Source organism: Dunckerocampus dactyliophorus, chromosome 19 (genome assembly GCF_027744805.1).
Source record: "Dunckerocampus dactyliophorus isolate RoL2022-P2 chromosome 19, RoL_Ddac_1.1, whole genome shotgun sequence".
Taxonomy (NCBI): Eukaryota; Metazoa; Chordata; class Actinopteri; order Syngnathiformes; family Syngnathidae; genus Dunckerocampus; species Dunckerocampus dactyliophorus.
Genome location: NC_072837.1, coordinates 2,439,379 through 2,463,801, shown reverse-complemented (window position 1 = coordinate 2,463,801; position 24,423 = coordinate 2,439,379). Strand labels below are relative to the sequence as shown.

General features: G+C 40.9%; 1 protein-coding gene across 18 annotated transcripts in view; it reads right to left on the bottom strand.

Annotated features, from left to right (window-relative positions):
- adgb (androglobin) overlaps nucleotides 1–24,423 on the bottom strand; it is a 54,090-nt gene that overhangs the window by 22,832 nt on the left and 6,835 nt on the right. For 15 of the 18 annotated variants that reach the window (XM_054762342.1, XM_054762346.1, XM_054762351.1 and 12 more), the window contains 18 exons: nucleotides 23,757–23,923; nucleotides 22,178–22,264; nucleotides 21,089–21,246; nucleotides 20,093–20,169; nucleotides 18,513–18,687; nucleotides 18,089–18,182; nucleotides 17,765–17,918; nucleotides 12,863–12,908; nucleotides 11,826–11,948; nucleotides 9,178–9,250; nucleotides 9,036–9,099; nucleotides 8,338–8,440; nucleotides 6,579–6,717; nucleotides 5,686–5,800; nucleotides 4,800–4,967; nucleotides 4,504–4,642; nucleotides 1,596–1,730; nucleotides 288–381 (listed from right to left, as the gene is read on the bottom strand). In XM_054762342.1, the coding sequence (XP_054618317.1) occupies nucleotides 288–381; nucleotides 1,596–1,730; nucleotides 4,504–4,642; nucleotides 4,800–4,967; nucleotides 5,686–5,800; nucleotides 6,579–6,717; nucleotides 8,338–8,440; nucleotides 9,036–9,099; nucleotides 9,178–9,250; nucleotides 11,826–11,948; nucleotides 12,863–12,908; nucleotides 17,765–17,918; nucleotides 18,089–18,182; nucleotides 18,513–18,687; nucleotides 20,093–20,169; nucleotides 21,089–21,246; nucleotides 22,178–22,264; nucleotides 23,757–23,923 (2,111 nt within the window). The remainder of the gene's footprint in view (nucleotides 1–287; nucleotides 382–1,595; nucleotides 1,731–4,503; nucleotides 4,643–4,799; nucleotides 4,968–5,685; nucleotides 5,801–6,578; nucleotides 6,718–8,337; nucleotides 8,441–9,035; nucleotides 9,100–9,177; nucleotides 9,251–11,825; nucleotides 11,949–12,862; nucleotides 12,909–17,764; nucleotides 17,919–18,088; nucleotides 18,183–18,512; nucleotides 18,688–20,092; nucleotides 20,170–21,088; nucleotides 21,247–22,177; nucleotides 22,265–23,756; nucleotides 23,924–24,423) is intronic. The other 3 variants (XM_054762345.1, XM_054762349.1, XM_054762337.1) reach the window with 2 other exon arrangements.

Sequence of the window (24,423 nt, the reverse complement as noted above, 5' to 3'; positions counted from 1 at the left end):
GGAACAACGTAAGGATAAACAGCAGATGGTACCACTGGGAAAAAGATGGAACACAATGTGGAAAATGCGCCCTGCCTGGCCGCCACAGGCCACCACAACCAGGAGAGGGAGCCAATTCTGGGCGTGTGGCAGCGTAGAGACGCTCAAAAAGGGATGATAGGATATAAAATATATAGCATATACTGTAACAGCAGTAGCAGGGAGCACTCTAATAATCACACCCGCACTGCTTTGAAACACTGCGTGAAAAGGCTAAAGCGATTCAAGACTGCGTAACCATCATTTACCATAGCAAGGAGGCGGCGTGTTTGTCAGTGTCAGATTCGACCCTTGACCACATGTCTGGAAGGACTGCAGATGTGCAGATGTTCTCTTTTTCAGCTGGATGGCACGAGGAGCACACAAGCACAAGGCAAAGTACGATTAAAGATGAAAGACAATGCACATTGCCAATACATGAAACATTCATTGGGGCTGACCTACTTTTACAGCGGGAAGCAGCAATTGCTCAATGTATTTTGGTGAGTGGAAACAGGAGTACATGTATTATTCTTACTGTATATTGACATAGTACCAGTGCAAGGATGTCCACAAGCGGCTTTGTTTTGCCTTTTTAATGAATACTCACGCCCTTTAAACAACCTCTTATCTAAATTGATACTATTATCACTGGGGCCAAGGCAGGTCACAGAGAGATGAAGACCTACTATATTTATATCCCCAAGGAGGGAAGGAAAAGTGCAGGTGTCAATCAAAACCCAACTGAAAAAGACCATTTGTTCTTTTAATGAATACATTTTAATATTTGGCGCTTGCAGCAGTTGTCATGCTTGACTAATGAGTAAACCAATTTGAAAAGAAGTCCCCTCTCACAGATTTGCTTCACTAGCCGCTACGCAAGCTATAAACGAACAGTCACATTACCACTGAGCCTATGTTCTGTCCTGTTTTATGCAAATGCTCCTTTAATGAGGCAGTGCCCAACTCCCATATGTGCATGTTATTCAGGGAGTGACATTGTCATGTGTTGTGCCTTTAGAAGGCACAGTTAGCTTCAGGCCTCGGGTATAAAAAGAGAGCATCTGGGCAAAGTGAGACTTTACCTTGACAGTAAAACGACACACTACTGGGGAAAATATGGGCAAATATACTGAAGCGAAATATAGCCTCGCCTCCAGCCCACAAAAAGAACACTGCAAGGGATGTGGTGTGTATGCGTGTCTTTTCGGCTATGTGTACGTATTACCACTGCGGCAACCCCTGGTCTGTCAGGACGTATTAGAAAGAGTGGCAGTCTCATTCTCAGCTCAGAGGCTCAATACATGCCACCAGGCTAGATCAAACTGTGACCAGAGAAAGCAGACGGTGTCTTGTGCATGCTTTTATGTGTTTGGACAGTGCATTATAATCCCTTCATGGAGACAGATGTGCTTCTACTGGTGCTGCTGCAGCCCGTTTTGCCTCCCCAAGTCATGCAAATCATTGGAGGAGAGCAGGAAACTGCAGTTACAACAACAGCATGTATTGTCACACAAACTGTTGGGGCCCCCGTATTAAATTTTGGATGTGTGAATTTTGTTTGTGTGTTGGGTTACCAGATTTGGAGGATTTGAGGACCAGTCGCACCAAGCGCCCCCTGAAAGCAGCCTGCAGAAGAGTCGCCGCCTTGACCTCCTCAGCTGTTGGCTGCCTGTCAGTCCAATTTTCTGGAGGCTGTGACTCTTCATGCACTTTTTAAAGAATAGCGTGCAAAACAACAATGACAAATGAACGCTTGCACTGGAAATGATGAATACTTTTCCCTCAAATAGCAGCTATTACAGAATATATAATAAGATAGTAAATGATCATAGATATACTGTAGTATATTTAATTAGCTATTTATTCATTAATTTGTTTTATTTAGTCCATATATTAGTGTAGAGTATATTTAAATATTATTTTACCTATTTTTTTTATTATTTTAAATATGCTGAAATAATTATTTTCTTTTTAATATTTCATTATTTAAAAAAAATTGGTTGAAAAATGTATCAAATATTTGATAAGTCTAGTTTAGTAAAATATTGTATTTTTTGTATTAATACTGTTTCCTCAAATAACGGCTATTACACAATACATTATGAAATAATATATATTATCGCACATTTATTTAGTCAATATATATTTCAATATAATATATATAATACAATATTAATACTTAAGTATTTATTATTTTAGATCATTTCTTTTTATTATTTCCAAATTTATTTGTAACATTTTTGGTGGAAAATGTATCAAATATTTAAAAAGCTTACTTTAGTAAAATATTGATTGTATTCGCATTAAGACTGTGTCTGGGAATCCTTCAACTTCTTCCACGTTCCAGTGAAAGCCTACTGTGAAGACCTGCATTTGTGCTTTACAACAGCCGACTACAGCGTCTAGAAGTAGGCATCATGGCAGGCTGCACAGTCTCACCACTGGCATCCACAATGGCCATGGAAATCATCATCAACAAAACAAAAAACGGAATCCGCCTTCCACCTATCCGAGCATTCATGGATGACATGACCACGCTGACCACGACTGCAGCATGGACCAGGCGACTACTTGGAAAGCTGCAGAACATCAGATGGGCCCGGATGAAAATCAAGCCGAATAAGTCACAAAGCATTTCAACAGTCAAGGGAGAGCTTAAGAATGTGAGGTTCTGCGTTGGTGATGACCCAATTCCGATGGTGTCAGAGCAACCCTTGAAAAGCTTGGCCAGATGGTACAATGCAAGCCTCAGGGACAAAGACCAAGTGCAGGTATCACCAGCAGTCTGGACACCATCAACAAGACAATGCTGCCAGGGAAGCTCAAAGTCGGTGCCTACAATTTGGACGTTTCCCTAGGGTAATGTGGTCACTCACTATCTACAAGATCCCAATAACAACGGTGGAAAGGATGGATCGAAACATAACTTCGTATGCGAAGAAGTGGCTCGGCATCCCACGCTGTCCGACCAAGATCAGCATCTATGGCAAAGGAGTCCTTGAACTACCCATCACGAGCCTCACTGAAGAATACAAGTGCTCTGAAGTGGGACTACACCTGACAAAGAAGGACTCCAGAGATCAGACTGCGGAAGTCAGAAATGCTGCACCACCTCTGTTAGGGAGGTTACGGAAATGGACACCATCCGACGTCAGCCCTGAAGCAACGAACAAAAGAAACTGCGCTACACAGATCTGGCAGCAGATGCACAACAACGAGGATGGAAGGCCAAGGTCTATCCAGCTGAAGTAGGATGCAGAGGTTAGGTGGCTTCTTCTACCATCAGGCTTATGAAAGACCTTGGCATTCATGGAGGTGTCCTGGGCCTATCATCAAAACACCGATGAAGAAGAGTACCCACCTAACGCCCCACAGAAGTTCTAAACCCACCCCCTTCCTTCCTGCCCTTACTCAGGGGTGTGCTGTGGGAGGAAGGGGGGAGGCTGAGCGATGACCCGGTGGGCGGGGCATTTTTTTTATCCCAGGTCGGGACCTTACTGTCTAGGTCATCTCCCTCCACGTTCCAGGCACTACTTTACTCATGATTGGGCACGGGACACAGGCTCAGCCTTGATCACCCTGTATTTGGCCGCCTTTGATTAGGGTATCAAGTGTTGAAAGGCCGAAACACCCACAGATTCAAAGGTACACTACTGATGATGGGTTCCAAAAACTTACATCTTTCCCATGGCTGACATAACTTTCCCACACCACTCTCAACATCCATGCCTCATGTGATTACCATCTACTGGCACAAAGGACTTTTTCCATCAAGTCCTGTGTATTTATGAACTGTTTCCTCAAATAGTCAAGCATCATTATAAAATAATACATGCCATCATATTATGATAGATTAGTATAGAGTACATTTAAATATTATTTTAAGTATTTTTTTTTACATATGCTTAAATCATTATTTACATTTGGTTATTATTATTTCATAATGTACTTATTTACTGTACTTGGTGGAAAAATGTATCAAATATTTGAAAAGCCTACATAGTTTAGTAAATAACAATACTGTAGCAAATACAGTAGTTTGCTTGTACTGTGTCAATTGTCACTTTAGTGCAGGGGTCACCAAGGTGGTGCCCGTGGGCACCAGGTCGCTCCCCACGACCACACGGAGGTGCCCGCAAGCCTGCTTTTCATTCAGGTTTTCAGTTAATAATGAAAGAACAGTAGAAAGAAATGCATTCTGAAATACAAAATGTGAGTTGTGGACGCCAGCATTTTGTTAATGTTCTGGTAAAACAAGAATATTCGCTTTGTTTGGGTTTAAAATAAGCTCTGAAAATAAATGTTACAAAAATGAGTAGCTCTTGGCCATTTTCATTTTGTAAAAGTAGCTCTCGCAAGGAAAAACGTTGGTGACCCCTGGTTTAGTGTGTGTGTGTGCAAAAACATACCAACCCACTGAAGTACAAGACAATACTACTATTATAAAATGAACACATTGAACCAGCCAGAAATGACAGTTACATGCAGGAGAGCGTGCTCTGGGTGCCCTAGCCAGGAGTGAAGGGTCAGCAGTTAGGACCATTACAGCGAAGCGCTCCTGTGGGGTCATTCTCCTGCCCAGGGCATCATGCAGCATGTAGTAGACGGCCAAGCTGAACACCTTAGGGTGCACATATAGTGGCGAAAAAGGCGGGATGTGAGCAGTGATATAGGAGGATGGAGCATAAGTTCTGTGCAATACAAATGAGCAATCTTGACAGATTCTGAATGAGGCTTGGATTGAAAATGTTAAATGTAAGTACATAACACACTCCAACCTTATGGATCTGCCATTTTTCTAATGGGGTCTTTTCTTTGGGACAGTAAATCTCCTCCAGGGTGCTTCTTACTTGAGGGTTCTGTCCCTGCTTGTCATTAAAGGAAGCTACCACTCTGGACAAGGCCCGCATGATAGACATTGCCTTCTCCGTGAAACGAAGACTTTCCTGTTGAAAGGAAAAAGAAAGCTGTTAGTACTAAATAACAATGCAGAAATTAGCCATCATATTTATGTTCCAACTTATTTGGTACCACTTTTGCAGTGAACTGAAGAGTAAGTCTTGCAGCAGTGAGATGGCAAAAGCCTATAAGGGCGTAGGCACATTTAGGCATAGTGGTAATCAGTGTTTAATAGGGACGTCACAAGATCTCACAAGATTAAAACCTGATAAGATTTCTTGTTCAGTCTCGTGGGCACTAGGCCTGGGACGATAATAAATAAATTAATTAATTACACAATAAATGAAAAAATTAATTTTGCCGGGCTTAATATTTTCACTCTGTGCATTGGCTTCAGCACCTTTGCGCATTTGTTCCGCAGAACAACGGCATGAACGGAGTGAGCCCTTTTGTCAGTCATACAGTGTCTTTCTCTCAGTGGGTGGAGGCGGGGCCGGTAGCATACACACAGAGTGCAGAAGAGTATAACGTAGCACTATCTTAGTAGATTGCAATATATTGCCATACATTTTTTCATGGTACTTTTTTTAAAAAGTAAAACTCGCTCTCATAGACCCAATCTTGTGTATCGTCTCGTCAAATGAACACCCCATGTGTTTAATTCAAGAAAAATTTGTCTTTGCTTGCAAAGTGCAACCTATAAACAATGCATACAAACATATAGCATAGAAGATGTGATAACTGCTAACTTGGAACGTGTTTGACCTTGGTACAGTGTGACATGATGGTGTCCTCCTCCCCGAAAAAGAAAGGCATTTTGCTGCACAGGTGCACATGGTAGCCCAGCTCTGCATTTGCGTGGAAGGCCAAAACATGCCGCCTGAGAGAGGAAACAGAAGCTTGGTTACTTTTTTGTTTCCCTTCTAGCCGTCTTCTTTGAAATATGTTTTTGGTGACACTGAGCGTGGCCCAGTCAAAGAAGAAGCAGCCTGACGTGATCTCAGCCAAAGCACCAAGCCAAGTTCACAGTCTGGTCAGACCTGTGAAAAGAGAAACTCCACTTCCACGGCTCCATTAGCTTTACATAATTCAGCCGTCGCATACCAACGAGATGGATGAGCGCTGAGGCAGCGCATCGGCGAGCACTACAGAATACCGAGACGGCGTCCGAAATGAAAATGAAGGAAAAGACTATTGGGTGAGAAGATGGGAAATGCACACGACAGAAAAAAAATTTGAACGATCAAAGCAGGACAGCATGTCTGAATGATGGAAACAAGAAAGAACACGTTGAAACTAATTGGCAAATAGTGAAGCACATACAGATGAGCTGCCATTAATGCTGAGAAATAGCAAGAGAACACAGTGTGCAATGGGCAGATGACCATTATAATAACAGAGAGGTCTATATGTGTGACTGTGGGCTGGCAGTAATTACACTGCTGCACACACTATCTGCACCTGGTGCCATAAACCAGCCCCCTCTACTTATGGGCCAAACAGTGAGCATTCATAAAGATGAGGACAAGTGCCTTTTGCTGCTGCGGTGAACACTGCATGTTGGTGGTCTACATCACTGTGTGAGGAGTGTGTTTGAGACTTTCTTGTGTAAACCGTGTGCAACTGGAAGAAAATGTAAACGATGAAGATGTTCTTACCCAGGTGATAAGTTAAGCACCATGGCTTTGAAGGAGTTGGTTTCGATGGTGAATGTAGGTGGCTGACACTGACGGCTCTTCCAGTGGTACGGAGCGGCCTGGAGGAGTCCCGGGCAACGAGCTGATGGCATGTCACTGCCTGAGACGTCACGTAGGGGCCGAGAGATAAAGGGTCAATTATCACAAACAAACAAAAAAAAGACCTTGTCCTTGCTTTTCCATATTTACCTTAAATGCGCCAATGCTGTACTCCACTAACCAAGTCTGTGATAGTCGTTGGGTGCGTGGTCGACAAAGGCAAATACAGTAATTGCAAGTTATACTTTTTTTCATGGTTTGGCGAGCGGTGACTTCTAGTCAGGTGCGACTTGTATGCCAAAATATATTTAATTTAAAATGTACTCTTTTTAAGCTACAGTGGGTGGTGGTTGGTTTTCTGGTGACACCTGGTGGCCACAGTAATTCATTGAGTTGCGCTTGTGACAGTTTGACACACAAATTGATATGATTGAATGCATGCCAGGCACTTTTTGTTAAGGAATACTCTAATACTCTTGTGCACTGTAAGTAATATGCAAGTATAATTATACCGATGTGGATGAATTAATGTCGTATTTTAGACAGCAGCGTTGTTTAATTAGGACAGTATTTATATCTAGCTTGGTGATTGTAGCTGCTGTCAGCCACTGACTAACACACGTATGATTTCAGTCAATTTTAATTCATTTGTGAATACAAAAATGAAGTTTTGGTTTTAAAATACGGCTATGTGATATGTTTCTACACACCAGGCTGCATCCAGGCATCATGTCACATATTAAGTGTCTTCTTCCAGAACATTCTGAAATTCATTAAACAGACAAGTTTTTATTGCATCCATATACAGTCATCCCTCATTTATCGCGGTTAATTGGTTCCAGATAAGTGAATTTTCACAATGTAGGATTCAATATTAATAAATTGAATATTTTTGTAGTTATGACATAGAAAACCTGGTTACAATCTTCTAAATATAATTTTTAACATTATTAGAGCCCTCTGAACATGAAACAACCCCTCTACAGTCACCCCTACACTCCTATTACCCAAGACAGATCTTATCGAGAGAAAATAAGACATATTAAGCCAAAAATAAGATAACAGAAAAACAAAAAAATTCACCCTGATGATTGGTCAATAATAACTACCAGTAAATGTCCATATATTATAGTCCAGTGTAACATATACATCAACATATATAGGTTTTCTTCCTCGACTCATTTTTTTACTGATGCAACATAACTAGTTTACTTGCAGCTTGTAATCTGCAGAATATGATTTTCTTTTTGGGGGCATTTGTGTTCCATCTTTCTAAGTTGATGTTTACATGGTACATTTTCAGTGGTACAGGAGTGATAGGAGTAGCAGATACTGGCACACAAGCCGAGAGCACAGTCTCACGGCTGTCAGTGTGGGGAAAAAAAAACCCTAAGTCGCTCCGGAGTATTAGTCACAGGACCATGAAAAAAACAACAACAAAAAAAACGTGCGATTTACAGTCCGGATAATACGGTACAACATTGGTTATGTAGTTGCTGGGTTGTGAAATATAATATAAATATGTTAATCAAAGAAAGATACGTTTTCCTTTCGACCTTTTTATGCACCCCAATTAAAACATCCTATTATAGGCTGCTTCCAATTATTATTAGAGCATTTATGGTATATACTGAAATGTAGGTTATGGTCTTTGTGCTTGCTGCTGTGCAAAGGGACTTACTTTCTGCTTCTCCCCAGCGAAGCAGGACAGAGAAACTGATGAGCATCCTAAAAGGGTGCAGGCTGTCCACATACAGGTAGTAAGTGCCTCTTGCACATGAACACTGCAATACACACACAGGACACACTTACCAGCATGAAGGCAAACAAAATGAAGCGCAGGGAGGGGATGAGAGATAAAGTGATAGAGGCCTGGCTTAATGGATGTGAGGACGGAGGATGGGGGTATAGGAGGGTGGAGTAAGTCAGGTGAGATACACACGACAAACCAAAACACAAGGAGAGGGGCGGCACTGACAAGGGTGGAGATAATGCATACGTGTCTGCAATGACAAGCAGAAGTGACACTGTCCAAGCAGATATGCGCACACGCGCACACACACACACACACACACACACACACACACACGCACACGCACAGTTGAACCCACTTCACATACACACACCGACTAACATGTTGAGAGCTATGCTTAGAATTAATGTGACTCCCTGAGGATAAACAATACAGTAGGGCACTAATGCTTGCACAACGGCTTCCATTTCACCTTTTGGCATGACAATGACCCCAAATCCGCTAAAGATTGGCTTTACCAGACGAAAATGACAAGTTTGAGAATCCACCTGAAATGTCAGGGTTGACCTGCACGAGACATGTCATATGCAGAGAACTTGCGCAAGGAAGAATGGCAAAGAGCGTACCTTCAGAAGAGACCTCTGGGCTTGGTGTGGGTAAGCTTCCGGGTTATAGAACACCAGCAGGCGACTGGCATGGGGGTGGGGACCAACATAAATGTGAAAAAAGTGTCATTTTTGGAGGTGCTGTGATCATCTTTTCAATTACCTGAAACATTTAGGAAAGTCCTCTGAGTCCACCCATGTCTCTGGTAGTATGGACTGTATGGATTTGTTCTGATCTGGAAATGAAGATTGGACACGAGCCATGAGATTCAATTACATTTTCAATTTGACAGGTTCTTAGCTTGTTTTTTTTGCGAGTTATTTTGACATTTCTGAAGCAGAATGAGGACTACTACTACTAAATAACATTTTATCTTGTTTTCTATGCCAAGAAGCGTTAGCTAATGTCTACGTACAAGAAAAACTGTTGAATGTCACTTTGAATGCCACACTTTATTGTGAAAATCTACAGTAAGAGATGCTGCAATAAAATGCCTATCCTTCAGTGACTCATAGCAAGTTATCCTCAAATCATTATCTTAAATACAGCCACTGGAATTGGCCAAACTCCCACATGATGGCAACAGTGTAAGCGCACACATGCACATCCACACTCCCACTCACTAACTCCCACTAACTCAAAGCATCTGGAGCAAAGAAGTTATACAGACATATGCACACACACGCGCACACACACTAAAGACACACATCAAAGACACACGACGCCGCTCTGCCCCCGAGCTCTCTGCGGAGTCCGAACAGAGCAAAGTGAAGTCGCGAGCAGAGGGCCTGCGTCTGTGATGCTGAGCAATGGTTGCCCGTTCACTCAACCCGCAGGTGTTACTAAGCAACTAAACGAGGGCAGAGAGAATTGGACGGCTGTCGTGAGGCATAATTTCAGCGCTGTCTTCTTCTAAAGTGTCTTGGCCAACTAAAGGAGGCATGCAGGGAAGGTGGGCGATCCAAGTCCTAATTGGAAACAGTGGAACGCGGCTAGCTGATATACCTGATGTCGTTTTCAAAGTTTGACTTTTTTATTGTTGTAAAATGTTAAAAGGTTCTACAATGTTCCGACAATTTAAAAAAGTCTCAGACGTTCCACAATAGTGTATTAGAAGTGTGTTGTCCAACATCCAGCATTAGACAGTTGGAAGTGCTTTTAGTAAGCCCTTCTGGCAACATGTTCAGTGTGTCTGTAGCTTTAATGCTAATGAGTTGTGTTCGTCACTGAGTGTGTGTCATGCTATTCTGCACTTCATCTACTTTTTACATACAGTCGTGGTTAATTGGTTCCAGCCTTGACGGCGATAAGTGAATTTTCGAAAAGTTGACTTTAATGTTAATAAATGGAATATTTTCATAGTTATGGCACAGAAAACCTGTTTACATTTTCTAAATACGGTTTTTAACATTATTACAGTCATGAAAAACATGAAATAACACCCCTATAGTCACTGTTACATTTGTATTACCCAATATAGTAGATATTGAAAATAAGACATATTAGACAGAAAGTAGGTAACAGACTCAGTTTCCAGTTGTTCTCTTCTAGACAGCGTACTTCCTGCAGTGGCTACTGTCTCATCAATGTATTGTAATGGCAGCTTTAAATGGCCTGACAATCACTATAGTAGACAAAATAAGAGTAAATAAGCCATTTCAGACGAAAATAAAACTCCTGCTCGTGCGTGTCACAGTAAATGTGTTCCCTAGGTCCCCTGAGTGGCAGGCAGACAATGTGTGGAGGACAGGAAGTGACATCGGAGATTCAGAGTTGAGTTTTAGTTTGCCCCCAAACAGTAGCCCGTGTTATTATTATGATTATTATGTCATTATCATTGTGCCTGTTGTGAGATCATTTAAACTTGCAATAAATGGCTGTTCTGGTGATCATGTCTGATGTTGGTCTCACCCAACAATTACTGACACATAGTGGCCAAAGTACAATACTACATTCACAATATCAATACTTCCTCTGTCTTGTATTTGAGTTCATTTCATTAGTCCACTTAGCAATTTCTATGCTTGACAATGCTTAATTTAGGTCAGGAATAGGTACAATTTGCTTAAATGCAATTTTCTTTTTTTTTTTTTTTTTTTTTTACTAATAGACCATATTCAACTATGAAACAGGGATAATTTATAAATAAATTTTTGAAAACTGCGATAGAGTGAGGGATGACTGCACAGTATACAGTGGAGCCTTTTTAGCATCATTCATTTGTTCCAGAAGGTCCGACTTTACCGAAACGGACGCTAACCAAATACATTGTTCCCATAAGAAATAATGTCAATCCAATTAACCAAAAGCCAAAAATGTTAACATAAACTTTTTTATAGTTGTACAGTTATAGTTTTACATGCAGAAAACAACTGGAAATGCACATAAATTATACATGAAAGGAATAAATGAACGTTTAGGTTTAATTTTACCTTCACTGAAGATGTGATTCTTGACCTGAGTGTCCCCAAAGACAATGTGGCAGTGAGATCAACCACCACCACCTCCCTGTTTAGTGTTCCTCAACTCAATAACCCAAAAGTCTCAAGTGCCAGCATTTTGATAAAGAAGGTGAGAAACACTATTTAATTGAAGAAATAACTCATGACAAGACAGAAAGATGGCTTCCGTGTGCTGCCACATCCCATCTTTGGGAACAGTAGTCTTCAATGAAGGTAAAAGTACATCATTTGTAATTGATGTGCATTTAAGAATCATTTTATTCATGTAAAACTATAAAAACCTGTCTTGTATTTTATATATATATATATATATATATATATATATATTAGGAATACAGATGGACTCACACACTGTATTAATGACATGGCAAGAGGCATGCCATTTTCTACGCCATTGGTTCCCAAACCTTTCACCGCCGTGTTCCCCTTCTGACATCTGACTGGAAGTCATGTACCCGCTACTCCTGCACACTTTAAAAAAAAAAAAAAAAAAAAACCCATTAACCACACAATGAAACATCTTTGATATATTATTAAATATATTATGCACACATGGGCTACTAATTTAAAACGGAGAGGGTTTTGTCTTCTGTTTGGTGAATGAATGTGTGTTGAGTATTTAAGTGGTGACAAGCTGTGGTAAGATGTGGTGAACTGTCATCTTTATGCTATTTTGCTGTGCTTTGGTCTGCAACAACATGGAACTAATCAGTTTAATGCAACTGATGTTACACGTAAACGTAATAAATATAATTGTGAAAACAAAGCCACATAACGTACAGAAATCCAGCTCACATCTGTGCATTTACGCACAGCATTAACATTTTGTGAACAAGGACGATGTGAAATGATGAAAAAAAATGGGGTTAACGTACTCTTGTATGTTTTATTGCTCATAGTTCATATTGCTGTTGCAGCTGGACTACCCAGCATGCCTTGCATATGTACTTGATCTGTTTACAAAATATCAAAGTGGTCCATCCATCCTTTCATTTTTCACCATGTGGCTCTCGCTGTTTGGTTGAATACTGTTAGAATGTTTCAAAATATGTCTCAAAATACATTTAGGGAGTTATTTCTTTTTAATATATACTCTACTGCTAAGGATGCACCGGAGGAAAAGGGTGATTCACCAGATGCATTTATTTTTTGTTTTGTTTTTGTATAATATGGTTGTGGGTATAGCTGCAGAAAGTATATTCATTTCAACATAAAAACTGTACTTTTGAGTAGAACGTTTTTTATCAAACCGAACTGAACCGTGTGTTTTCTGTATCGTTGCGCCCCTAGCAGTCATTCCTGCTCTTCTGTCATGTAGAGGGCGTTTAAAGAGGCCATATGAAGCGCCCATGCAGTTCATTTCATTGCTTAAGAGTAGCTTGTACCAGTAGAGACGGTCTCCTCGTCCTTCTTCCTGTCCTCTGCAGCGACCTGAAGGGACAGAAAAGGAGCAAGAAGTGAGGCATATATGAACAGAGCACTGGTGACAGAGTCAAACTATCAAAGGCACACCCCAGAGACACGCCTCCTCCAGAGACCCGCTTCAAGAGACGAGCCTCCGGAGACACGCCTCCGCCTCCTCTGGCGTTTCTCTGACAGATGTGGTGGTGTGTCGTCGTCACTGATCACCACAGGACACCAGACAGGGTTTAATGCGACAAGAGCTTCTCCTCCCCTTGCTGCCCCCTCCCCCCCCCAAAAAAAACGCTAGGGAATAGCAGCGCTAATTTACTGTCACTAACAGATGAGGAGTTATTATGTTGTTGTTTAGCGTGTTAATTCTATTCGAGGGGGGAATTATTCAACTGCTCCGATTTCATGTTCATTTGCCCGACAAATAATTCAATTTACCTAATTAGTCAAAAACAAATCCAATCATATGGTGCCTGACGGGGAATTATAGGAAAGTGGTTACATTGCAGGAAGTGATGCTCCCATAGAAGCTGTAGAACTTTCCTCAAAGCTTCTTTTCATGGCTATTGTTCCTCCCAAGTGGCCCAGAGGAGCAATGCTGGTAAAAGTCCAACAGTTTACTCAGGCGTTGTGTCATGTTACTTCTAAGCATGCCCACCAAGATTGATGAATCAGTGTGTGTGTGTGCATGTGTGTGAGTCACACCTCATTATCAATAAGCAGAAAAGACGCATTGTGATTTGGAGATTTGACCTCTCATCTTCACTTCTACAGGCTACAGCAGGGGCGTCCAAACTTTTTCCAGCAAGGGATATTTTGTAAAGCAACACATGTACAGTAGATATGCTAAGAAGTTAGATGTACTTCAAGGAAAAACTGCATCTCAGCTTTGTGATGTAGGTGAAAAAGCTTATCAGTATGAAATGCACTCTTTGCTCTTTTTCACGTTTTTGCTGTTGTGTTTTGTTCAAATATTTCAACTTTCTTCTTGAATACATTTCTTACATTTTCTCCTGCAATATTCTGACTATTATCATAATATTTCAACTTTTTTCCTAATTTTTTAACCTAATTTTCCAAAAATCAACAACTTTATTTTGTGTTTGTTTCATAAAATTACGATGTTATTCTCACAAAACTACAACTTTATTCTTGTAAAATTATGGCTGATTTTTTTTTTCTTCTTAATTTATATTTTTAGAATGTGCCACGGGCCAATAAAAAAAACAGCCAGGGGCCGCAAATGGCCCGAGGCCGCACTTTGGACACCCCTGTCCTACAGCGTATTTCTCCCTGTTGCTGGGGACGAACGGCGTTTCCAAATCAAATGCAAGCATAGCAAGTCCTGTCAAATAGACTGCTTGTCTTACGTGACTGATCTTACATGCGAGACTCCGAGGATTTTAATCTGCAGCATTCTGATTAGAAAGCTATTTTTTGTGACCAAATCACAGTCCTTGGCTGCAAACTGGAAGACAGGGTATTTCTTTAATCTCAGCCTTCATGGAGCTTTATCAAGTCACACAGCCAGCAGAGTTAAGTCTCTTCTCCGACTGACTTCTTCTTGTTATTTTTTTCTTATGCTGGGAAAACTTTACCTTTTAGTGGCAAAACACAGCTTGGATTGGATATCAAAGACCAGTCGAGTAACCTCGACACCACACAAGAACCCTTGGTGATTAAGCACATTCCAAGAATAGTAGAGGTTAAGGCAGTATGCTTGCATAAGGGCCCTAATTCTTTAAAGCACATTAAACTGGGAGGGGGGAGGTAGAAAAAAAAACCCCATTGGGGGGTATTAGGAACATCATGTGACACCACCATCTTTTCTTTTTTAATCCTGGGGGCTCAGCGCAGATGTTGATTCTGTTGGCAAGAGTTGACAGAAACAGAGGGAGGGGTCAAAGCGGCCAAAAAACAAACAAAAACAAAAAAACGCCTTCTCACGTCAATGGCAGCGTGCACACGTATGTTGGCACACACGTTAACCGGCAACTCAGCTCGTGCCCACGCCGCCCTGACCTAACCTCGCTACAACTGGTCCCGGTTACACAAGAGGGCAATTAATATGAACTCTATTTTCCTCTGGATGCTAAGAGTGACGTGTAATAATGAAGCCCCCCTCAGGAGACGCAGACACTGATGGCTCACCATCTAATTGCACTGCTTTTTTTTCCCTTCTCTCCATGAGCGCAATACGCGACCTCTCCCCGTACGAGACCCGCCGCGACCGCCTCACACCAGAGATTCTATTTTCACATCTCTTGGTTTCTTGCTCTGCTGCGTCTCCCTATTTTTCCATTCCCTCTCCTCTCTCATTAGCCATAGCGCTCGCCTTCGCCTCCTTATTCCGAGCTATCTTTGCTCTTGTCTGTTTCGCTCTGCTGCTGCTGCCGTTGTTGGCGAACCCACCACCCCCCATCTCCCGTCTCTTGCTGGTTCTCTGTTTAGTGCAGATGTGCCCCTGGTCACTAGTGGCCTGGCCGGGGGACAACAGAAGTGACTTTGAGACTGGGGGATGGCAGGCAGCCTTGTTGTCACTGACAGACAAAGCTGGCCTTATGACTGCGCACTCGGACGCAAGGGCAAGAAAATGTGAGGTCGCCTTTTCAGGCTGTTTAATATGCACATGTTGGCTTGCATACATGATGACTATGGCCCAGCAGAGATTCATTACAACAGGGGTGTCCAAACTTTTTCCACCAGGGCCCACATAGTGAAAAATGAAGGGATGCAAAGGCCACTTTGATGTTCAGATATGAGAAGTTGTATATCGAGGGAAAGGCTTCTTGAGACGTCATCTGTACTTCTGTGAAGAAGGTGTCGGACGTTTCGCTCCTCATCCGAAGAGCTTCGTCAGCGAACTAACAAGTGCTGGTAGCCTAGGCCTTAAATACAGTAAGAGTGGGCGAAATTGGTGTGCCAATGCCCTCCTCCTATTGGTTCCTTACACTAAGACTGGGCGGAGTAGTGGTATAATCCTCTCCTTCCATTAGCACCTCCAATAAAAGGGAAGTGTTGCTCCCTGAGTTGGGTATGAACGACTCTGATACTGGCTCGTTAGCATCTATTGTTCTGGCTCGGCCCTGGCTCCACCTCATTTGCAAGACTAAGAGCTGTGGGTTTTGGTCTCAGTAACCTGCTGAACACAGGGTCCAAATTAAACCTCAAACCACCATTCCGATTCAATGATGGGTTCTGTTGTTTGACAAAAATAGCTTCCTTTACTCCTCTTTCCAAACCATCTGTTTTCTTTGGCCAAAATCTTTACCTCGCTGTCCTCAAAAGAGTGATTGGTTGCTTTAAGGTGTAGATGTACTGCTGATTGAGGCCCACTAGAATTGTCCCTGCGGTGTTGATAAAGCCTTTTTTGGAGCATTTGCTTAGTTTCCCCAATGTAGTGCTCTTTGCATTCCTCATCTTTACAGTGGATGGAATAGACCACATTGCTCTGTTTTTGGTTTGGAGCCTTGTCTTTAGGATGCACTCAATTTTGTCTCAGGGTATTTACTGGTTTGAAATAGGTAGGAATTTTGTGTTGCCATAAGATCCTCTGGAGTTTTTTGGAGACCCCAGCTACATAAGGGGCTACCACTCCTCTCCTTTTTGCTTCTGTGGGCTTTTGGGTTTCTTTCCCTATGTCCGACACAGAAGTACAGATGACGTCTCAAGAAGCCTTTCCCTCGATGGACAACTCCTGTACGACTGAGAGCCTACACAGACGAGAAGTTGTATATATTTCAAGAACAAACTGCATCCCAGCTTTGTGATATAAGTGAAAAAGCCTATTATTAGAATGAACGTCGCCCTTTGCTTTTCCCCCCCATTTTCTTCACAGAATATTTTGACTTTCTCATATTATTGTAAATTGTTCCTCTATCTAATCTCACAAAAATTACAACCTTAATTTTTTGTTTGTTTTTCATAATATTGCGACTTAAAAAAAAAAAAACTTTAACATTTCAACTCTACGCTACTAAAATGACATTATAATGTTACAAGTTTATTCTTGTAAAATTGTGACTTTTTTCTCATTAGAATATGACTTTTTTGTCTTTTTTTTGTCTTAACATGTTGACTTTATTCTTGTAAAATTACAGCTGTGTTCCCCCCCCCCATTTCTGCTGTTTTTTTAAATTTGTCCAACTATTTAAACTTTTTTCTTGTAAATTTTCATAATTATAACTTTATTTGATATTTTGAATCTATTCTCGTAATATTATAATTCTTCTGCAACCTCATTTCCCTTTGTTTGTTTGTTACTAATATTACGACTTACAAAATAAAATATTTTTTTCTTTAGTATTTCAACTCTATGCAACTAAAATGACACGATTTTGAAGTTTACATGAAGTTTATTTTCGTAAAATAGCACATTTTTCTCATTAGAATATGACTTTTTTTCTCCGAGTATGTTGACTTCATTGTCATTAAATTACAGATGTTTTTCATTTCTGATGTTTCTTTTTATTTTATTTTTTTAATTTTCCAACTATTTCAACTTTCGTCTTGGAGATTTTCTTCTCTTAATTATGACTTTATTCCCATAATATTTTGACTTTATTCTCATAACACTGCAACTTTTTCAGCAACCTAATTATCCCAAAAATTGTTTTTCATAATATTGACTTAAAAAAAAATCTTGCTTTTGTATTTCAACTTTAGCTACTAAAGTGATGTTATTGTTCGTCATAATATTACTTTATTTTTGTAAAAAAAAAAAAAAGTGTAATTGTAAGATTACAACTTTTTTCTATTGTGCTGCTTTTTTGCTGTTGTTTTATTGTGAAATTGTATTTTTACAATGTGCCACTGGACTATTTAAAAAAAAACAGCCACAGGCCGCACTTTGGACACCCCCGAATTAGAAGTACCTCTGTGTCGTCAGACACGGTGTTGCCACACGTAGCGGTGTGTTCAGTGGACACGAGATCAAGGCCCTCTTGGCTTTCCATCTCCATGGTCTCAGAGATGACTTCCAGCGGGGCTTTGTAGAACAGCTTCCTCGGAGTGGTCCACTTGTCCACTCTGACACAAGGATACGCATTCACGTCATACAGCATGCGCACATCATGAAGCATCATAAGAGAAGACACTTGCAGCAGTGGGCCATACTGTCTGTGACTGAGTCACGCGTCACATCGGCTACACTATGAGAAGGAAGGAGATGGCACGTGTGGCTGATGTTGAAAACTCACGGCTCTGAGACAGGGTCAGAGCTGCTCTTGACGTGACGGTCGATAAAAGGGCTGGCGATGGCGATGAACTCCTCTGGTTTGGACAAAGGAATCACTGCAAAAGCGAGAAACAGAAGCTATCACACGTGCACTTTATCTGCAGATCAGCTGATGTCAGACATATGCAAGCCAGAATCTATTCTCACTACCCAAATAGCGGAGCTATCTTCCAACGCTGTATAACCTCTCTACCGTAGCGTCTCCTGATTTAGACCTGCTCGCTAGTCGTATTTATCTATGACATTCACCTACACTGTATCACTGAATATGTGCTTTTGAAATCATTTGATATACGCCTCTGTATTTTTTTCTCCTAATACTGCACTAGCACTTTTAAAAACTCGCAGTTGTATGCCTTCTTTTCCTCCCTTTGCATCCGGCTTACCCCGCGGTTCATCGCTGATCACAATCTTCTTGGTTTGGCGGATGAGTTTCCATTCCGGCAGAGGTGGAGGTGAAGGCGGTAACTCCAAGGGGCAGGACCGGGTTCTGGTCAACAGGACGATGTGGCTGTGCGGCAAACAGAGGGTGTAGCGACGGAGCGTCTCCGAGGAGTCGGCCTGTGTGCCAGTAAAACACACAAATGTGCAGAAATCAATCACTTGCAAGCACCAAGTGTCACATTATGAGGAGGTTGTGATAACGAATAACGTTGGTGTGGTATGGTTTATGGTTTTAATGAACATCATTTGCACAATGCAACATCTCCAAAGAGGAGGAGGAGGAGGAAGCGGAGCTGATTTAATCCTACACCTCCTGCATTGTCTATTACTGATCATTCATTCTCACAAGGAAGGGCTTTGTGCAGAAATGTTAAAAATAAGGATAAAATAAGAATATTTAAGAATAGATTATAAAATAAAACTTACATTTAAAAATTACTTTTTAAAGAAAAATTGTATTACAAATAAAATAAGATTAACATTTAATAAAATAAATCTGGAATACATTTAAATGTTGAAAAACTAAATTAAAATAAAAATAAAATAGATGAGTTAAAATAAGTAAACATACAAATACTGTCAAATGTTTTATTGAATTGCACAATTATGAGTTGGTCGTGTTTAAGAGATGTGCAGTCCCGACCCAAATTTAGGACCATTTGAAAAATTACGAGGCGGCTCTACGTAGTTTCAAAATGCAAAATGAAGAAATGGGAGCTGGACATGAAAAACTATTTGAGTAAGCACTTGACTGCAAACAAGTGTGAAAGTGAAATAGGTGGATCAAAAGTTTAAAGGGATAGTTGGGATTTTTTGACATGAAGTTGTAGGACACCCCCATCAGCAGTGTAGTACATCAACACCGACTTACCTCCCAATTGCTTCCGCCAGTCTAGTTCTGGTGGGATTTCCGTGACGAGGAACGTAGTTCTGCTTAGTTGCTGGGTCATTTAAGCAAAGAGTTTGGCTTCTCAAAACAATATGCGTTCAAAAGAGTAACACATTTGCATCATAAAAGTGCCTCCTCGAAAAAAATCTGACCTCACAAATCGCTCTGCGTTATATTCGTCTCCCGCCGTGTCCCTGCGCACTGTCGCCTCTCCGACCAGAACTAGACTCGCGGGACCAAGTGCTGGGTGGCAGGGTGGTGTCACCGTTGGTGTACTGCACTGCTGATGGGGATGTCATACAACTTCCTGTCAAAAAATCCAAACTATCCCTTTAAGACCAGTCTTTAAAAGCCAAAATATTTGCAAAAATGTGGATTCCATGTTATTTTCTGTCAGGCATTCACACTGTCATGATATCTTCATGGCAAAGGCAAAAAAGCTTTCTCTCTTTGAACACGGTGGGATTGTTGAGCTGCATAAGCAAGGCCTCTCGCAGCGTCTCTTTGCTGCCGTGGTTGGACGCAGTAAGACAGTCATTTCATACTTCTTTAAAGACCCTTCAACGCCACAAAATTACACACTATACAATAAAATCACGACAGCAAGCAGTGAATTACAGATAACAGACATACCATGTTTGTGTACACAAAGGGGTCGTTGTGTACCCGACTGGGATAGAAGCTGGCACACACAATCATCTTGGGGTTACCTGAGAAACATGCACATGAATGGAAAGCCACACAACACAACCACCACAAAATGAAAGGAGGTTGAAGAGTTAAGAGGTATGACAGAGTGTAGGGTATCTACACATCTTAAAGTGGATTTTATGAGGCAAAAAGCAGCTAGGGGGCATGGAAAATAAATTTAAAAGGACTACAGAGAGCCATGATGGGAGCACTGCTAGATTAATACGCTAGCAACACATTAACAACTGAACACAGAAGCAGTTCCTCTACTGCGTAGCAATTTGAGGATTTTAATGCTTGCGGATTCAATGGAGAATGGAACGAGTGGCATAATGTGCCTCTCTCCTTTTGTGTTAATATTGCCCTCATCATAATGGCTATGATACAAAGAATGGAAGAAAGACACATTGGCAGATTTTTATCTTGCATCTTTTCCAAGTAATTGTGTGACAATTATCCTATCATTTTTGAGGATGTTGACGTCATTAGATAACCACACTTGACTTGGGAAGCTCGTCTGTCCCGCACACTGCTCCCTCTGCTGGTTTATTTATAGTCCACCATCCACGGATGCACCCGCCCTGCGTGCTTCATAATACATGAGCGCAGGAAAACAGGAAGTGATGCTTGAAGCGACATTGAAAGGGCTCCGAGTTGCTCCTGGAGCTGTTCCTGTCCCACAAGTTCATCACCGAGGCAATATCATAAAAGGTTGCATACGCGCCGCATTGAAACAATCTAGTCATTCACAAGTGGCAGATTGTGCCATTAAATGAAATATTCATCATCATGCTCTATACTTGTTGAATTATGAATGTAGGAGGATGAAAGTAAAGGTATTTATCATTACTTGTATATGCATGCACATATCAGATGCACAAATGTTACTTGTGCTTATGTAGCATGTGTGCGTATGTCTGACAGCGGGACGCGTCAGACCTTTATCTAGCTCCGGTCGATGGCTCCTGTGGTCGTTGTAAGCAGAACTCCTCCTTGACGAATGATGGGCCTTTTTCTGTGCCCCTTTCTTAGTGAGGTGTACAAATTCAGGGATGCTGCCTCGTAGGAAATCCCACGTTTGTCTCTGGCACATGACGCTGGGAGGAGGTTCAAGAGGAATCAGGAGGGGTTACACACTCAAATTAAGTCGTTACTAAAGGTCCCATATTACATTATTTTGCATGACGGTGCACTTACAATTGTCAGCAACGCTAGCATGTGATGTCACACTCACATTTTAGCCTAAGAGTTTGCTGAAGAACAAAATGTCAAAGCGCTCATGTCTGTAGCTGACTGACACTTTAAAGATGTGTAGAGAAGCCTGATTTTTATTTTTATTTTTATTTTTTTTACAGAGTGGTGGCTGTATACATGAGGTGGGCTCATACAGCTAGGGGCAGGTCAGAGGTGGGATCATGCTCCTTTATGACATCATGGAATGGAACTTCAAAAGCAACAGTAAAACAGGCTCTAGTGTTTTGCATTTCATTCACATTATGTCAATTTCTGCAAAATTCCGCGTTAAATTCGTTTTTATTGGCCAATTCGGCGATTCCGTTAACGCAGAAATCATGCGTCGCTACACATAGCACTAGCACATTTGTTTTAACGCATTCGTCCCAGAAATGATTTGTAGCTTAAGTCATAATTGACATGCTTTATTTCTGTATGTTCTGTTTTCAAATGCAAGTCGACTGCAGTCTTTATTGTAGAGAACCTGTTATCTGTCTGCTGACCTAGCAAGGACAGACCAAACGTTAGTGGGAGCGAAACAACACTGATAGTGAAAGTCCTCCCCCATCCCTGGGAGGGTGGGCATTGCTGTAATTAGATCATTAAAAAGTCAATTTTGTATAATAGGGGACCTTTAAAATATGGCACTCACAGTTTTATTATAGCCCGAGCTTCATGTTGGGCACTGTGTGACTTTCTATTTACTACTACTACTACTACTACAACAACAAGGAGGATACATTGGAAGCAATATTAAGAATCATACACAATGATGGGGAAGACACTGGATCTTACTTTATCGGGCTGACTTCTGGGATCCATCCGGTGAGGTGGTGGATGAAGGTGAACTCTCCTATCTCCCGAGAAAGCTGCAACATTCTACTGAGAAGAAGTGCAATGTCTTTAAAACACAGTACAAGTATGCAAGCAGTCTAAACATACACCAACACAGGGGTATCCAAAGCGCGGTTTGAGGCTCCTTTTCTTTTTCTTGGCCCACGGCACATTCTAAAAATGTAATTTAACAAGAAAAATTACAAATAAAAATTTAAAAAAGCTGCAAAAATTTAAAAATCAGCTGAATTTTTACAAGAATAAAGTCCAAATATGAGGAGAAAAAAAGTTGTAATCTAACAAGAAAATGTCAATTTTACGAGAATGCTGTAATATTATGAGGAAAAATGTCATTTTAGTAGCATAGAGATTAAATATGAAAGAAAAGATATGTTTGTTTGTTTTTTTAAAGCTGTAATATGAGAAACAAAACAAAATAAAATGGTAATTGTTGGCAAATTAGGTTTGGGGGAAAAAGTTATAAAGTCAAAATATTATAACATGAAGCCATAATATTACAGGAAGAAAATTTACAAATATTATTTAAGAAGAAAGTTGAAATACTTGGAAAATTAGAAAAAAAACCCGTAAAAAAGTGGAAATCTAGAGCAAAGAGCCAAGTTCATACTAATACTCTTTCACCTACTGTAGATCACAAGGCTGAGATGCAGGTTTTTCTTGACATTTGTAACTTCTTAGCACATCTACATGTGTCACTGTACAAAATATCAAAGTGGCCATTGCATCCTTTCATTTTTCACTCTGTGGCCCTCGCTGGAAAGGGTTTGGACACCCCTGCCCTAACACAACACCCGCAAAGTCCTCATCCACGAATGACAGCATTTCAAATCTCATATTTTGGCTTCTTGCATCACACACCTTTCCAAAGTCAAATCCAGGTTTTATCAAGATACTTTGTCTTAGTCTATGCAGCTGTGGTAAATGATTATTAAGGAGTTACCACTTCAAGTCGTCGTGTGACAGTGAGCAGAGCACATGGTAGTCCAAACAGATGGCCCCAACGAGTCTAATTGCACGTCCTGGGAATGGCTGTGGCCAACCAACCTGTCCACTCCCCAGTCATGACACTCGTGGAATTGACTTCAGTAGGACTTCAATTAAAAAAAAAAAACGTTTTTGCCCAGTAAGTAGACACCTGGGCAAAGTTTGCAACTTTCGCCAGCGTGACTTATGAATGATTCACCGGGAGAAAAGTCTCCTTTGTTTCCTGACTCCGATTAAACATTAATGTGTCGAACCTTCCGTGGACGGCGGAACAAGCACCTTTATACACGCCATGTTGCTCCATCACAGACATGCCACTATATTCTGAGGTCAGGCCAAGGCCTAGCCTGGCTGAGTCAGCAAAACACTGTCTGCCGGGAGTTGTTACATGCCTTTTTAAACATTTAAAGTGAAAAGAATCAGCCATTTAGTGAATATAGTCACCACTACGTCTTGACTATTTTTTATAAAAGAAAACGAGTTGATGTGTTCATGGTCATGTTGATGCACGTCTTCAATGAAAATGGACACTCACTTTCTGTTGACATCGACAGTGTGAGGCCTTGTGTTAATAACTTTGATGAGAGCCTTTGCCAGCAGCATGGGCCACAGCTCCGAGCGACAGCTGGAAGCCGGGAGCAGCAGCCTATTCTCTCTATCGAACGGCATCAAATCATCCACTGTGATCCTCCTCCAACAGCCCTGAACGGACAGAGGAAGAGATGGTAAGACGATGGGGAGAGTGTCAATAGGAGTAAAGACAGGACAGAAAGGCACACAAAGAGTTACATGTCACAATTCTCCACTATCCAGGTCATGGGTATCCAGGGAGGGTTAAATCAAGAGCAGGGGTGTCCACACTTTTTCCACCGAGGGCCGCATACTGAAATATCAAAAGATGCCGGGGGCCACTTTGATATTTGTATCTATTTTTTAATATGATAAAAATTTGTAAACATTTTTTTCAAGTTATTTTTTGTTAAAAAACATATTTTTGTAAACAAAAAATGTCAAAAAATTTTACTTGTGTAAAAGTACATTTTTTGGTAAAAGTCATACTTTTATTTGTACATTTTTTTGTAAAAATGTCTTTCAGGACATAGATTTGTGTTATTAGTATCAAAATTAGTTGTCTTCCATTCTCCATTGTTGCTCTGTTCTAAATTTTTTTTTGGTGTTTAAATTGTTCTATATTATGCCGT